Raw genomic sequence first — 16,386 nt, 5'->3', positions numbered from 1 at the left:
GTTCCATTTCTAGGGCACAGGTGTTTTGCTTCTACCCATACTGTCAAGCAATAAAAATTTGGATAATCAAAAGGTTATATTAAATAAAAACAAAAGAAACAAACAAAAATCCACCCCAAACTTAACTTTTTCTTTTTTGTCTCTGTGACTTCCTCTTCCCTGTGTGTTGGTTTCTGAGTCTTTAAGGTATTTAAGGTATAATTGGGTCATACTTTCCAGTTTTCTCAGTACAGTTCCCAAATTGCAAAAATCCTATCGACTTAAAAGGAAATTGCTATTTCCGCCATAATCTTTCTTCAGAGTAGTGGGGTATGAGGTTCTCAGGTGATCCACTGATTCCAGACATGGGGGCTAAATGAAATACTAAATGTCATACAGGTGGGCAGCATTCTCTCTAAGCATATGTTGCACGTCTGTTTTATTGCACATGGTTGATAGCACATAGATGAGTGTACTGTGTGGCCAGGGTCAACCCACCAATATAGGACAGGTATTGTAGGTTATTTTTGTTTGTTGGGTGGGTTTTGTTTGTTACCCTCCCCTCCCCCCCCCCCCCCCCGAAGATCCCTAAATAGTTAGAGTACTCAAGTGTGTGATAAAGCTTCAGAATTTCTCAGTGTGTTTTCAAAAAGGCTCTGCAAGTGCAATTTTTACCATTTAACTTTATACTGAGACGTGATTAGGATTTGAAGGTGTAAATTAGGCAACTGGTGTGGTAACAGTGAATATGCTCCTGATTTTACATGGGTTTGTAATAATAACTGTAAACCATGCTTTGATTTGTGTAAGATCTTAATTTATGCCAGAACTAAAATAAGCTTGATAAATTCACTCTCTTACTTGTATGAACACCATTTGGTATATTGTGCAGGCTCTACTACTGACAGTATTAGGGCTAAGAAAGCCTAGAAGAGAAGTAAATGTGATTGTTATTAATTTAGGACTCAAATGAGATGAATTCACTCTATCTGCTCTATTACTGTAATTATGTACTGTATTAGTATATTGACAGTATACTGCATCTTGCTCAAAATTACATATTATTTTCTTCCATTTTCAAGCAGTTGATTCATCTGCAAATTCATAAACTAATGCAACAGATTTCCCCAGAATACCCACAGTGTCTCTGCTTCCTTTCAGAAATGCATTATAGGGTTAGAGGGAACTGTAAAGCTGTGAATGTGGAACTTGCACAGACTTCCACCAGAGGACTAGACCCAAATCTTTGCAGAGTCAACCTCTTCTGGACCCAGATGATTAAAGCATTTGGTTCCACTTACTCGTGTTAAACGTTGTTTGCCATCTGTGTCCTACTAATAATACATTTTTGCAATAGATGTTAAAATAGAAAATGCAGTATTGAAGAAAAAAACCCCACAATTATGTGTGTAAATACCACTGGACTCTGACATCTTTAAAATAGCTTACATTTCTTTCAACTAAATGACCTTTTCTGATTTTTTTTAATGTTTGAGGGAGGCCTGCAGGTTGTCGTGCCTGAAGATATTTGTCACTGTGTATCCCATTTCTCACTTGACAGTCTTCCCTCAGGCTTTGCATCCTTATTAACTGAGCTGGTCATGCTGTTTGCAGCCTCGCTGGTAACCCAGAGTTGCAGTGATGACTGGGAGGGAAGAACCTTCTCATGGTGCTGGTAGTACTGTGGTGCTCCATACTGCTCTGCACTTACTCAGAGTCTCTCTGCCCAAACAAACTTCTTTTCACAACTGGAGAGCAATCACCCACTGGGCTTGTAGATTAATTTTATCAACGGGCATATACCAGATCATTAGTTTAGGCTTGTGGCTTGATCTCATGCTTCTCCTATTCTCTTCTAACAAGTGGAAATGCTTAATAAATAGTTAATGAAGTGAAAATGGGATTAAAAAATGAAAGTAATGCTATGAAGTGTCAAAGGCATGTTGTTGTTTAAATGTGTTAGTAGTTGGAGGAGACACTTTCCCAAATTGCCTTTTCAAGCTTTTTTCTCTCTAATTTCTGATTACTCTTTCCCCTCTTCATTTTAAAATCCCGTTTTTTATTACAGTTTGTATGTAGTTTATTAGATGCTCAGCAGATAGTTTACAACTCTAAATTTTACACTGATAGTACAACTGCAAAATTTTGTTTGTGCTTTAGGATGTAAAACCAGAAAAATAACATTCCTCAGCTGGTCCTGTCAAAGCAGAATATTTGAGGGAATGAATCTTTGTTTCTGGCTGTGCAGGCACAGTGCTCGTTAATGGGGCCAAAGGCAGAACAACCCACCTAGTAACCCATTAACAGGGCTTTGTAGCCTTTCTGTTTATGAGGAAGCATCACTAATGACCCATTAGGTTCGAAAACTATGCAGAGCGCCATGCGCCTCTGGGCTTTCCCAAAAGAAGGCTAGTAGGGCATCTGGAGAGTCTGCTGACTTTCATGTGTCAGGCCCTATATCTGTGAGTGCTAGCATCTACGGATGATGGACAAAGGTTTCTTGAATTCTCAACGTCTGTGGAAATGGGGCCGATATGTTTTGTTGCTTTGTCACAAAAATGCAAATTGTGAGAAGAAGTTGGGAGTTCTTCAAATTCATACAGAAAGAGAGGCAGGAGAGTTGCTGTCTCTTAATATTGCATTTTTAACAGTTTGTTACAAATGTTTCCTGCATATCTGATAATGAATTGTAATAGACTCTAATTATGGCGTGAAAATGTGCTGTATTTTGATTTGAAATACATTCCTAGTTAGTTAAGTGTAAATTTGAATGCTATAACAACAAAATGGTGGCTGATTTACACATCTGGTTTAATTTTCCATTCTGAAATAAGGTGAAGGTGAGATTTTATTTTAAAGTTTGGAGAGGACTTTTATTTACAAAGTCACTGACTTCTGTAAATTCTACCTTTTGATTTTTTCACAATTGGTCCGTTAGTGGAAGCTTTGTGTCTTGTTTACTTAGGTCTCTAGACTTGAGCATCTCCTTCCAGTACTGCTGTTAGCAGCTCCTTCAACACAGGGTATAAAGTTTGCATTCCCTGATAGAAAGCTCATGGTGTGACATGGCATATTACTGCTTTTAAAAACCAGATTGTGCGTTAGTAGCACCTCAGTTGGGTGGTAGCAGCATATGAATCCCAGCTCGGTTCTTAAAGGCACTGGTTGCCCTATTGACACCGGTGAGGCTTGAAGCACTCTGGGTTTGGGTCTGGGAGTGGTGCAGGCTGGAGTGTTATTTATTAACAGCTACGAGGCGTTTGCACTGACATTGAGATGTTTCTTAAAATTTGTGTTTTGTGCAAGGTGAGGTGACATGAGATGCTGGTTTTGCACAAGGTGAGAATGTGGAACAGTATCGTCCCGGCTGACAAACCTGAAAATGTTGAGCTTTTAACCAGTGGGGTTTGGCTTTTAAAAATAAATGTCTGGATGGGTTTAAATCAGTGAACTAATTGATACTCTGATTGTTCTTGACTATTTTCCCCACTTAATGGTGATGAGATAATATTTTGTTTAAGCAAAACACCATCAGTCCCTGCCATTACCAGTTTTGCTTATCAGGAGTGAGGAAACTCTTAGTTTTGTTTTTAAGTTTCCTATAATTTTTTCCTTACTTTTAAAGGTGGATAGGCTTCACTAAGCAGCAGTGTTGCCGGACGTCACAACTACTGAAGGAAGCAAATTAGCATACAGTATGTTAATTTGTTTTCCCTGTCCTTCAGTCACAGTGAGGAGAGCCTAAATATTTCAGTGACTGAGACTTTGGATTCCCGCTCCTTGCTACACAACAACAACAAAAGCTATTTATAGCAATAACAGTTAGCAGCGATACAGCAGCCTCAGACAGCTATAGGCAGCGTCTCACCATGACCACAAATGTTAACTGCTTTTGCACTGAATGCCACTGTGTAAACAAAGAGCACTGAGAAATAAAGATCAAAGCAAAACCAAAAGAAAGATTTTTTTATTGCTATGTTTTACTTTGCTGGCAGACCAGAGCAAAGGTTTTCTGAACATTTAAAAGATGAAAAAGGTGAAGAATCCCAGAAGCGATTTATCTTGAAGCGAGATAACTCTAGTATTGATAAAGAAGACAATCAGGTTGGTTCTCGGTTCGAGAGTTGCTGAAATTTGTTCTGTTTTTGAAGGTGGGCTGACTGATGTTATTGTTGTTCTTTTGTTGTTGCTCTCCTCCTCCTCCCCTGCCCTCTGCCCCCTCCCTGCCTCCTCTGGCGTACGTACCACCGTGGGTAGCATCGAGCCCCGGCGTGGCCGCTTCAGCCATGGCAGTGTGTGGGTTTGCATGGGTGGTTTGCTTGGCGCAGGACTTGCTGCATGCCCACGGGAGGGGGAATGCCAGCGGCTCCGGGCTGCGTGGAAGGCTGTGTCAGTCGCATTTCTCAGTGTCTTGCCTAACTATGGCAGTCGTTCGCTCCCTACAGCTTCCTCCTTCTGTTGTACTCATTCAGAGTTGGATTTCAGTATGGACTGATGATAAACTGATGTAGCTCAAAAAGGAGAGGGGAAAAAAAAATTGAAAAAACCCCAAAAAACCCCCCCCAAAAAAAAACACGCACCAAACAAACATGTGATGGTGAGGCCAGGTTGATTTTCTTTTTTTTTTTTTTTTTAAAAGCCATGCTAAATTAAGTTTTTACAGAATAAAGATGTTTCCTCTTTTAGTTCCCTCCCTCCTCCTGTGCCCTCACCACCTTTTACTGTCTGTGTAACTTACTTGCTTGTCATGCATGTACTGTGGCAGACATTCCCCTTCTGTGTTGCCTGTGCCATAACACTACCTTACCTTAGGTGAGCTCGATGAGTAGGGGAGTGCCAGGGAAATGTGTGTGTTTGTGCTTCCTTTAAAAGCGGGTGTTGTGCTGTTTCAATCCAATGCAAGCTATGTACGTGGAATATATTTTAAAAAAAATAAAACAAAAAAGGGTTTTGACATGAATTGCTTTTATGAGAAAATTCTCACAGGTAAGAAGACAGTATATGCTTTCTTTGCTTAGGTTTTACTTGTGGAGGAACCTGCCAGTGAGTCTCTCGTTTCCACTCTCCTTCATTGTTTCAGTAAAGGACTGATTTTTCCGTTCTTTTTTCTTTTTTTTCCCCTTTTTTTCCTTGACTCTCAGTTGTACATAGTAGCCTTGCCAGTTATGCTGCATCTGAGGTGGCTTCAAAAACAAACCCCAAGCATTTTCAGGGTGTGGTGAACATGGGGATCAGCCAAAGGAAAGCAGCATGACCTATTGCAAGTATTGGGGTGCAGGGGGAGAAGGAGCAGTACTTGAAAGCCAATTGCCAATGAAACATTTCCTGCTGGGAGTCCTCTTCTCTCCACCCTCCCACGGCACAGCCATTTCCTGCACTGCGTTTTACTGAGAGGCACAAATGGCCCTTTTTTCCCAGTGAAACTGAAGTTGAGGGTTCCTTATGGTGTAGAAATGGTTAAAACTGTCACGCCCAATATTTGGGACTTTTTGTACACGTAGACTTTGGGTTCCTTCTAGGGTTTGCAGTTTAGCTCTTGAAGCCTACTTTTCCTCTATTCTTCCTCAGTTTCATAGGGAGTGCAGCACTGCCTGGCCTCCTGCTCCTTGCAGCTGGTAGGATTGTCGAGAAGTCTTAGCAGTCAAGAGCAATGGCACTTAGGTTTGGGGTGAAAACACCCGATTTTAGGACGGCGGGTCCACAAAAGCCGTGCAGAAAGCCTCATTTCAGCCACTCGCTCTACAAAGCCGCGTGCAGTATCTACTGGAAACCCTCAGGTGCCCAGTCTTGCTGGGTGCTTCGTGCAGGAATGACAGCTATCGTTTTCATGCTTCATTTGTTTAAGTGAACATTTATTATTCTCAGCTGACAGTTACTTAACGGCAGTTTTTAACAGCTCAACTTATATAACCCTCCTGGTTTTCTTTCTGCTCAGCAAAACAGAATTCTTCCATTTAGAGATGACAGACGAAGTAAATCAATTGAAGAGAGAGAAGAGGAGTATCAGAGAGTGAGGGAGAGAATATTTGCACAAGATGTGAGTAGTTGTTTTAATTGCCTCTTTAGTGCCATACCTTTGCCGGTAGTCAGACAGTCTTGCTCCCCTCTGACACGAACACCGCAGCTGGACTTGCCCGCTGGAGGTGACAGGGAAGGGCGACTGGTGCAGAGGGTCTGAGAGGAGCTTGAGCGGTGCAGAGGCTGGCTTCTGGAGCAGGAGGTGACAAGAGTTGCAGGTAGAAGGGTAGAGGAGAGATCAGGCCCAGCATGTTGTCTGGGGAGTGCTTATCCCTTTTCTTTGAATATTTGTGTGATATAGGTCTCCTTTTTTTCCTTCTCTTTTGCCAGCCAAAGAGCAGTGATTTAAATGGACACTCTCAATAATTTCCAATAGCCATGTTATTTCATATTCGTTTCGGGCTGGATCGAATTTTGCAAGTGTCCGTCTGCAGAGCCTCCTCGTGATTTTGTTTCTTCGGGCGGGTGCTGTAGCACTAAGATGCTAAGAACAAAGAAAAGCCAGACATTAAACATGGAGTTGCATGGGTTTTTTGAAATGACTGATTAAGGAACTGTATTTCTGACATCAGAAAGAGTTGGTCACATTGTTGATAACTTTATTCTGAAAGGAATAAAATAAAATAGGCATTATAATCCCTGCCTTGCCAAAAAATCAGAACTTGTACAGTGAGCTAGAGGAAAACATTTAAATATGAAACATCTGTGAGCAATACCTCATGTTCCTGAAAAAGGAAGAAAAAAATAATTTGCTATTATACTGTAATGACAGGGTCCTAAAAAGGAAAAAAAGAAAAAAAGTCAACATTTTATTGTTTTATCTCACATCTCAGTGCGGGAGCTCTGGCACTTAGAGGAATATGGGAATAAACCCAATTAAAACTATTACTGAAAATCATATTTGGCAGTGTCCTTTTAAATTAAAACTGTTCATTTGTTTCAGGGCTAATAGTACTATTTTAGATATCCTTTTTTTTTTTTTCTCTGGTTTTGGAGTTGCACACATCCAAGTTACTTCTCTTTAGCAGAATACACTGTATAGTTTTAAGGTTTGTGTTGTCTCATTCGTGATAAGTAACTTTGCTTGTTTACAAGTAGCTTTCAACTGCTAAATGTTTTTAGCCTGGCTTTCCCTTTCTTGATTGAGACAATTCCAGTAAAAGCAGAGGCCCTTTAGTTTACGTTTTGCTTTCAGCATGTGGGTCTGATGTAAAAACTGTCACAGTGTATACGGTACAGTTAGAGAGTTGTTCTTTGCAACCTGTCTCCTGTATGGAAGTTGCTGTTTCTGGCTTATTGCAAAGGAGCTTGTACAAAACAAAAAAAAACTTTGGGTTTTGAAGCAAGATTCAAATGAGGCAAAATGGTGTTAAAAAATACCATATGGAAAGTTGTTGCCAGAATAATGCAGTTTGTATCGCAAGCAGCAGCTAGAAATGCCAGGCTGGGAAAAGGAGGTGGCTGGAAAATCGTGCTGAAACTTGCTCCACAATGTGCTGCTGTTTTTATCTCTAGATACTTGTGTTTTAAAGACGGGCAAGCAGCGAGCATTTTAATTGCTTGCCACAGGAGGTTGTTGTGGTCCATTGGGTTAGCATCTCTGAGCGGCAAGACCTAAGTAACAGCGTGGTTTGTGGCAGGCATTTTAAATGGATTGGGAGTGAGCATTTTTAAAGATCAGCAACGTTAGATATCTCTCCCTCTCTCTCTCATATCCACTCATTTGCTCTCTCTCTCTGCTGTTGCAGGTGCTAGCGAGCATCATAGTGCAGTGAATTTCAGCAAGCTGTACTAATAATATTAACAGGAATATATGTCTTAGCTGAGCTTTTTTGAGTGGAGCACTCCTCAGATATGAGGTGTTTTTAGGACGATGTCAGTGGCTGTGGTGGTGGACAATGTTTGGGTTTTTTTTCCCAATTTTAGGAAAGAGAGCGATAGCTTCCTATTATAGGTAGCCACTTACTGCATGTAAGACTTTAATGATTGCAGAGGGTTTAAAACTATAATTAACCTAGTTCTTCCCAGGCTTCTCTGAGGTAGGTACCTAAGCCTTGTCATCCTGCAAATTATAGATGTAGAAAGAGACACAGGGAGGGATTAATCATGTGGTATTTTTATTACTTCTATGCTGTTTACACTGCTGTAGTCAAGCCTTTATCAATGCCTTGCTTATGAAGCTTAGCAGATGGATTATAGGTACTTCACTTCTAATTAGAGTATGCATGAAGAGAGCTTGCATGAGAGGTCTCCAAAGGGCAGCCATGAAGGTCAAGAGTACTACCTTAACTTGTGGCACCTAGCATGCCTCTCTAAACATGTTTGAGGTACCCAAAACTCTTTGGATAACATATCAGCCCGAGAGTCAGAACTTTGAACAAAATATGGGACGAAAAGGCAGTCTGGTTAGAGGAGCAAAAAAATTCTGTGCGTGTTTCATATGCCGTGGAAAAAATGTCTTAACCTGGGCCCCACATACCAGCCAACAGAAAGTTTGCTTGCCCTTCCTTTGATTTTTGCAGCACTCTAGTGTGCCAGATATCTTCGTTTCCAAGTGGGAAGGTTTTAACAAAATAAATACGTTCATGAATAATGCCATCATTATGATAGTCCTTATGATGATTAGTCTGATATTAGTCAGTTTAAATTATACTTTCTGGCAAGTTTTCCATCTGCTGTATTGGCTATCATAAATTTTGACAAGGGGAGCTTGGAGGTTTTAATGACTCCTGTCACATGTAGAGTCATAGCAAATGGCAGGGTTTGAGAAGAATGCTAATGTGATATCTTAATAAAAGGATTGGTGAAGAAACAAATAGTTAATAAATGTGATTGTTGCAGCTCACTGAAATAAGAACTACAAAGTGCACCTCAACCTTTTCAGGCTGCTAACAGTAAAACAATGCTGCGTGAGCTCTTTTATGCTCAAAGATATTTTCAAGGTTATACTTTAATTTCAAAGCCTACCACCTTCCTTTTTAAAACATGTTTTTATTGGAAACTTAGTTTTACAACAGTTTGTGGATTTTACAACCAAGTGCACTGGAGCAGAGGACCTGGAGTGTCTGGGTCTTGCAAAGAAGTTGTCTCTTGTCTGAGCTGCTTTAGTTGCCTTTAGCAAGTTGAAAAGTAATTGTCTAAGAAAGACAAAGAACAATCTAAAGAATAAAAAAAAAGTATGTTGTTCTTTCCCTGTGTGTTAATTCCAATTGTAGATTTAACTGAGAATCCCAAATGCATGCATAAACGGTACACTACATTTGGCTTTTAAGCAGGCAGAAAATTGATTCTAAAAACTAGCAATCAAATTACATAGGGGAAATTTCATTCTTCGAGGTTAATGCAATGTATAACTTCATGAGCCAGAATCACGTAAGGACCATCCGTTGTTCATAAATGTATTCTCTAGTAATCGTTGTGTATTCACTGAAAAATGTAGATGTTCTATTACTTACACAAATGCTAGATTTGCCCAAGGTACGCATGGAACTCATTAAAGGAAATACACATGCTTTTTATTTTTTTGTTGTTAATTGTAATGGCTATTTTTGACTAAGGAGTGTATTCTGAAGAGCCAGATCCTCTAGATAAAATAAATCATAATTCCTCTACATAAGAAAGCACTGAGGATCTTTATCACTCTCTGATTAAAAAGAGGCTTCGGCCTGTCCTATCCTTCTAGTAGGAAAGGATTAGGAAGAAGAGAGTTTAAAATTAATAAAAACAAAACAAATACATGCCTTGTGTTGGCTACCATAAACCCACAGGTACTAAAACTCCCCTACTGCTGTACAGAGCCTTTTGTTTGTGGCTGCAGATCAAGCAATAAGCATTAGTTGGAAGCCTGAGATCTATCACATCTTGTTAACTGACTTAAAAATTATTACCTGATGGTATCCACTGCAGGATATTGCTGCATGTTAATAGTCATCTATGTTGGCTAATATAATTAAAAACAAGAGCAGCAACCCCCGGTATACCTAGTTCACTGACAGAGCTGATGCACGCTTTCCAGTTGAGACTTTAAAAGGTTCTGGGAAATTGGAAGAGTGAAATACTAATTTCATAAATTACAATTAGTCATACAGAGCACGCTAATGGAAATCTTGCATGCGGAGGTCTCTGAGGAGGCGAATTTGTAGTTAATCTTGCATAATTTTTTTCCTTTTGTAGATTTGTTGTCAGTGTCTTTGATAACTATACAAGAGCCAAGTGCTTTAAGAATGTTTTTGACAACAGCTGTGCTATGTGCTTAAGCTTTCCTGGTGCTTTAAATCGAGCGTTACTGATGCTATAGATCAGTAAAGTGAGTCCTGACCTTGTAGTAGCTAAATAGATATCCAGAGCTGCTTAGCCATCCGATTTTCAACAGTAAGAATAACATAATAAAAAAGTGTCTGTCTTCTCTGCCTCTCAGCCTCGCACCTGTACTGAAAAGTAGTTTCCAGGGACTGTGTGGCCCTGTGCCAGCATCATCAACCAGGAAGACAAATGGAGTTATTACAGACTCTTTAAGTCTATAATGCAGCTGATAGTCATTCCCATCAAGACACTGAAAAGGGAGCAGACCTCTCCACTTGCTTGATAAAAATATAAATCCCAGATATTTATTCTGTTTTATGCCCAGTCTCTTTAAAAACTTGAAAAAATGAAATGAAGGTTAAAAAAAAAAAATGCCCCCTTCCTTTTCTAACTTTGTGAGAACACAGACCAGTACTCTGGCCTAGGCAAAGATTTTTACTTGCTTGCTCTGGAAGAGTAGCTATAACGCTGCTTTGGAAATGTGACTGCAGTGTAGGCAGCGCACAAATGCCTATCATGAACCTCAAGTGAAGACACAGGCCCACAGTTGAGGTTTTTACAATCCCATGGGGTGATTTCACTGTGCTCGTAGGTAGGTAGACTATGCTGAAGTCTGCACAGCCACATTTGTTAATGAAACCTTGTGAGTAAGGTTTGCAAAGTGAGAGAAGAGGCAGTGTCGTAGCTGTACAAAGGATCCCAGTGGTTTTAAGTGGAACAGTTTATGTCTGGGGTGAAACCCTAGGTCTGCTGTAGCTGGTGGGAATTTGGTTCCTGGCAATGGAGAACTTGCTTCTGCTATCCTGAGGCTTTGTGCTGAGGAGAGATGCACTTGCCACTGATGCAGCCCAGAGCCGTGTGTATTTAGTTGGAGTGCAGGGCCGGAGGTCACCTGGGAAGCCCACAATGCTGTCAGATGTTCCCTGACACGGGTGCTGGGTAGGTGAATTACAGCTTTTAACGAGAAACCACGTTGCCTTCTCAGGGCTAAATCCATTCCTTGTGTAAATTGATGGGATGGCACTGGCTGTGGTGCCAAGGGAAAACTGCCTGTGTATTTGCTGCAGCACTGGGAATGAGCAGGGTCTTGCTTCTGGTGTTGGCCAGCACTCTTTGAGTAGGTCATTAGCTGACCCTTTTCAAAACAGAAACATCCCAAATCTGTGCGTATCCCATACCATTAAAACTTGATGCAGCTAATGATGGCATTGCATTATTCTTTGAGCTGAGTCCTGTTGTTACAGAAGTAATGGGCTTGATCTCTGGCACCCTCCTCCCTTTGCTTGCCTTTTTGTTTAAATTCAGTGCAAGTACTGACTGTCCTTTCTTCTGTACCTTGTGGAGATACAACCCAGTGACAGCTATGAGGCACTTTGTGTCGTGAACATGAAATAGGAGGGGAATGAAAAAAATCAAAGAGGGAGAATTATTCATGGGAAATTCGAGCATAGCTTCATTTCTCTGCATAAAAAATTAAGTAATACTAAAAGAATTATACACTTGCCTATAGGATTTATTTCTTCTGAGCCCTTCACCTTTCTCGGGATCTAAGTCCTCCAGCAGAGAACCTTTCTGCAATAGACTCATTGTTGTTAATATTAAGATGATTATCATCATTTTATATCTCAGTGTGGGTATGACTGTTTCCTCTCCAACTGCAAAATGTGAAATCACATAGTATTTCTAGGTACTGCAGTATCTTCTCTCCCTTTGAAGAACTTTGTCAATTCTGCATGCTTTCCTCCTGTGTGTCCTTCCTACCTGCAGCTCTGTGCTATTCTGCAATCTTATTTTGAGGTGGTAGGGCAGACCAGTGGAACCTTATATTATGTAGGAAAAACATTTTTCCCATTCAAATTGCCAGTATTTTGCACATACTGCCGCCTTCTGATCTCAGGACCGAGAAGTTTCAGTTTGTTTCTAAACTGAGACCCCTTGTTGGCAATGTGTTGTAATGCATGGAGTTTACTTTACTGGCCTGACCTTACTCTTGACCTTTTTTCCCCTCTTGTCTTCTGCAAATGCAAATGATGCATGAATTGAAATCCCCTTAAGCCTGAACAGGGGAGATAATTCTAAAATCAAGAAAGGAATTGGAACAGCAGAGCATATCTAGAACGTCTGATACAATGCCTTTTTTATTTTTCAGTCAGTTTGCTCCCAGGAAAACGTTTTTGTGGAAAACAGGTAAAAAATAGCTTCTTTTTTTTTTTTTGGTGTTAAACTTAGCTGTTTCTCTCTTATTATTTTGTCTATCTATAGTTGCTTATCCTAATGCGAAGGCTGTTGAGCAAATTTGTAATCCATATTATCTGCAGTGTTTTTCTGCTTTAAGGGGGGGGAAGAGATTGCATTGCTGTATTGTATCTGAGCAGATAAGGTGTTACTGCTGCTTTCCCAAGACTTTGCATTTCAGTTTAAAAAGCAGACTGGGGAGTGGGGGGGACGGGGACGACCCACCTAATGCTTCATTTCAAATGCTCAACCTGTCTCCGGAGTGCCTTTAGAATTTAACTTATGGATCTTTAAAAAGCACTCCAGCAGTGGCTGGATGATGGTATTTATGAAACACCACACCTGCATTTGTTGTTTAACCTGCTCTGCTGTGGGGCTGAGCAGCAGCACTGACTTCTTGTTGCTTATGAAGGCTCACAAGGCCCCCAGACCAGATCTGCTTTACTGCTCCATTGTGGTAATAAAATGGTGATATCTGAGCCAACTGTTACTTTGCATTACTGTGTGATGGTTCTTATGGATGTTCATTTTATCATAATAAATCCATTTAAAGCAAAGGGAAGAAGAAACTGTGCTTAAATAAGATCTACAAAATACCAAGTATTAGCTCTGTAGCAGCCATAAATTAGCTTAGCTGTGTTGAAGATCGTAGCAGTTGTGCACATTTATGGCAGATAAGGATTTTAACCAAAACGCTGAGAATTTCACTGGTGGGTGCTTGAGCAGGGCTAGCCCAAGTCTGTCCTGTGCAGGCTTTAAAACTGTTTATCATCCTCTTGAAGAAGGGGAGGTTATCTTTCACAGTATTTCTATCTCTGTCCATCTTTACATCTGTCAGATACATTTATGGGAAAGGCTGTTCCCATAGAAAATGATTCCACGGTAATGGTACAAACCAGCTTTTCTGATGGACAGTCCTAAAAGTGGAATGAGGGAAGTACCTCAGGAGGTAATGGCCACTGTCACCTAACCGCCTTGTATTCTGAAAGCCGAGGATATTTTCTCAGCTGCTGCTTCTGTATCCTGACTGTGGAGATACGGGTTTTTTTGATCAAAATGAAAAAAACGCAACCGAGGAACCCAAAAAACCAAAAAGATGTTCTCATAAACCTACTTCTCCCTCTCTGGAGAGAATGGGACAATAAACGTGATGTAGTTGTTCACGTTCCCAAGTCAGTATGGAAAGTGCTCAGACACTGCGCTGCTGAGAGTAGGGCAGGGACCTGTATGGGATAAACCATGAACTTCATAGCCAGGCATCCATTGGTTTATGCATTCAATCCCACACCTGCATGCAGGAGAGTGTGGCCAGTTCTGGTGTTACTTGGTTCACTTTGCTCAAACCCGAGAGCTGGCTGACCAGCTTTCCTGGTGTGAAGATGCATTCTCAAGTGGAGGCCAATAAAAGGCCAGGTTGGAAATTGGGCTTCTGTTACTGCCTGCACTGTTGTTGCAGGAGGGAGACTTCAGCCGTGTTCCTCAGAACACTGCTTTTTCTGTCTTTGACCAGGTGAAGCACTTAAACTTATACTTATCTCTGTGCACATGAACAACCTTGTTGATTTGCTGTGTTGAAAGTTAGGTATGTGTTTAAGTGCTTTGCCTTTCTTTTTCATCAGACAACCTGAGCATTTTTCTGAGCTGCAGAGATTTCCAAGTGACTTAGCAAGTGCTTAAAATTATATATGCAGTATTTTGCTGGCTTGCATTTTTTAATGTTCTTATTAGATGATATTTTTATGAATTTTCTTTTGGATGTAGATGTATGGTTCCTTGGCTTCTGAGAATTACCTTGCTCAATAACAGGAAATGTTAAATGGCCTTCAGCCTCCCTGGCTGACATATCTTAGGTTCAGTTGACTGTGCACAGTTATGGGAGAGGGAAGGGGGGCAATTTTAGCCTTGGTTTTTTGGTTTTGGTTTTTTTTTTTTACTTGATTTGATGAACTATGAATCTAGCGCAAGTTGGAAGGTGTTGCTAGAAACTAAACATAGCTTTACAGATATGATAAATTTTAATTACCATGTCGGTTACCATAATTTTTCTTTTCATTTTTCAGTAGGCTGTTGGAAGACAGTAGTATATGCAATGATACCCATAAGAAAAGACAACTGTTTAGGTTTGTATGACTTTATTTAATATTCATTTCCCAGTAACTCTTATTTGTGATTCAGTCCATGTCCTCAGCAAGGGAGACCTTGACGGGTGTGGGTATGTCATTTTTCTGGTTGGAAAGGAGCGTGGAGAACAGAATTCTTACCCCACTCATCCCACGCTCTCTGAGTGGGGAGGTCACAGGGGGTCCCTTTCCTTTGGTTTTATGGATTGTTGGCTCAGGAGCCATACCAGATTTTCAGCTGCTTAGACTGCCACAATTTGGGGCTGACTGTGACTGGTGGAAGTTCATTATGCTCTAGTATATATGACAGGCACGTTTCACAGACTAGTGCCCAGACTAACCTTTTTTCCTTTTGTTGGTTTATTAAAAGCTGAAGTAAAAGTACATTGAGGTGAAACTGATTGAAGTTCCCTTATCTAAAGCAGCGATGTTTTGAAACTTTCTCTGTGACCTTTGTCTTCCAAACTCCAATTCCTTCTGCCCAGAGAACATTCAGGTGTATCCCTTATCCCAGATCATGTCCCAAGCCACAGGGAATCCATATGAGTCAGTCCATATTTTCATGGAGAGCTCTTTTTATCAGCTGACACACTAGATCAGTGGAATACCCAACCTGGTAGTGACAGGATTCCTCTGAGAGGCTTGGAAAGTCTCTCCTCCTGCACCATGAGGTCCCACAGGTTCAGTTCAGATCAACATGAGCATGCCAAGCTGCTTTTAAAGTCAGTCAGCTGCCACAAGTCTTAAGCAGAGTGGGCAGAAGTAATGGATGCTTTCAGAAGAATGTCCTTCACCCAGTAAGGCACATGGATAGCTAGGCAGAAGTAGGGTGGTCACTCGATGTCTGTATGCTTTTGGGTTTGCATATGTAGCAGTGATAGTTTTTGTCACTTCAAGCCTATATTATCTATATTACATAATTTTTCATTACAAGGAGAAAAGCATGCGGGATTATTTGACGTGTGGTTGCTGACTGTGCATGTCAGCAACCACGGAGGAGATGGTGAGACTGCACCGGATAAGGAGCAGTGCTGGAGCATCTGGAGCTGCGTCCCATGGCCACAGGCAGCAGGCAGAAAAACCTTCCTTAATGCTTTGGGATAGCCTTAATGATCTGAGAGTCTTGGATTGGGCATACAGGAGTAAGGGGACATCTTATGCACAGAGACTCTTAATAACTAATACCTGTTCCAGTTTGGGGAACAAAAAGGAATTTTGTGTAACCCAAAACCACACATAACGGATACAAAAGCATTGTTTCTCTCTCTCTTTTCCAGTAGAATGTAAATATAAAAGAATTGTTAATTTCTAAGCACAAGGATGAAAAAGAATTTGTAAATAATATACTTTGTTTTTTCTCTTTCCAATTAAATTGTAAGGACAATTTATTTTTAAAATCTTTTTCCTTTTTTTATGTTGTTGCTTCTGTGCTGTTTCTCTTCATGCTTTCCCAGTGTCTGGGTCTAGCAAAGGTCAACAGGTTAATACTGCTGATCACATCTGTGAGAGGCTCTGATCACAGGCAAGGAACGCACCAGCCTGATCCCGTCTTTGACACGCTGCTCCTTCACGTCCCGAGTGGCACAGTTCGGCAGGTTCTCCAAATAAAAAAACAGGAGCCACGTTCGCAAGGAGAAGGGGGACCAAACAAACAAACAAAATAGATACAGTCCTATCTGCTTGATTTGTAGAAAGTTTTTTGAGCCTGCAAGGTATTATACTGTAAATTAAG

At 40.7% G+C, this 16,386-nt stretch overlaps 1 protein-coding gene across 13 annotated transcripts in view; it reads left to right on the top strand.

The window, feature by feature from the left end:
* The window catches only part of ARPP21 (cAMP regulated phosphoprotein 21), a 203,046-nt gene that overhangs the window by 120,268 nt on the left and 66,392 nt on the right, over positions 1 to 16,386 (top strand). For 10 of the 13 annotated variants that reach the window (XM_064443977.1, XM_064443979.1, XM_064443980.1 and 7 more), the window contains 4 exons: positions 3,975 to 4,083; positions 5,915 to 6,016; positions 12,449 to 12,486; positions 14,595 to 14,654. In XM_064443977.1, coding sequence (XP_064300047.1) covers positions 3,975 to 4,083; positions 5,915 to 6,016; positions 12,449 to 12,486; positions 14,595 to 14,654 — 309 coding nt within the window. The remainder of the gene's footprint in view (positions 1 to 3,974; positions 4,084 to 5,914; positions 6,017 to 12,448; positions 12,487 to 14,594; positions 14,655 to 16,386) is intronic. The other 3 variants (XM_064443984.1, XM_064443983.1, XM_064443985.1) reach the window with 2 other exon arrangements.

This window comes from Phalacrocorax carbo, chromosome 2 (genome assembly GCF_963921805.1).
Source record: "Phalacrocorax carbo chromosome 2, bPhaCar2.1, whole genome shotgun sequence".
NCBI classification, from domain to species: Eukaryota; Metazoa; Chordata; class Aves; order Suliformes; family Phalacrocoracidae; genus Phalacrocorax; species Phalacrocorax carbo.
Note: the sequence above shows the minus strand (reverse complement) of the source record. Positions and strands in the feature narration are given on the sequence as shown.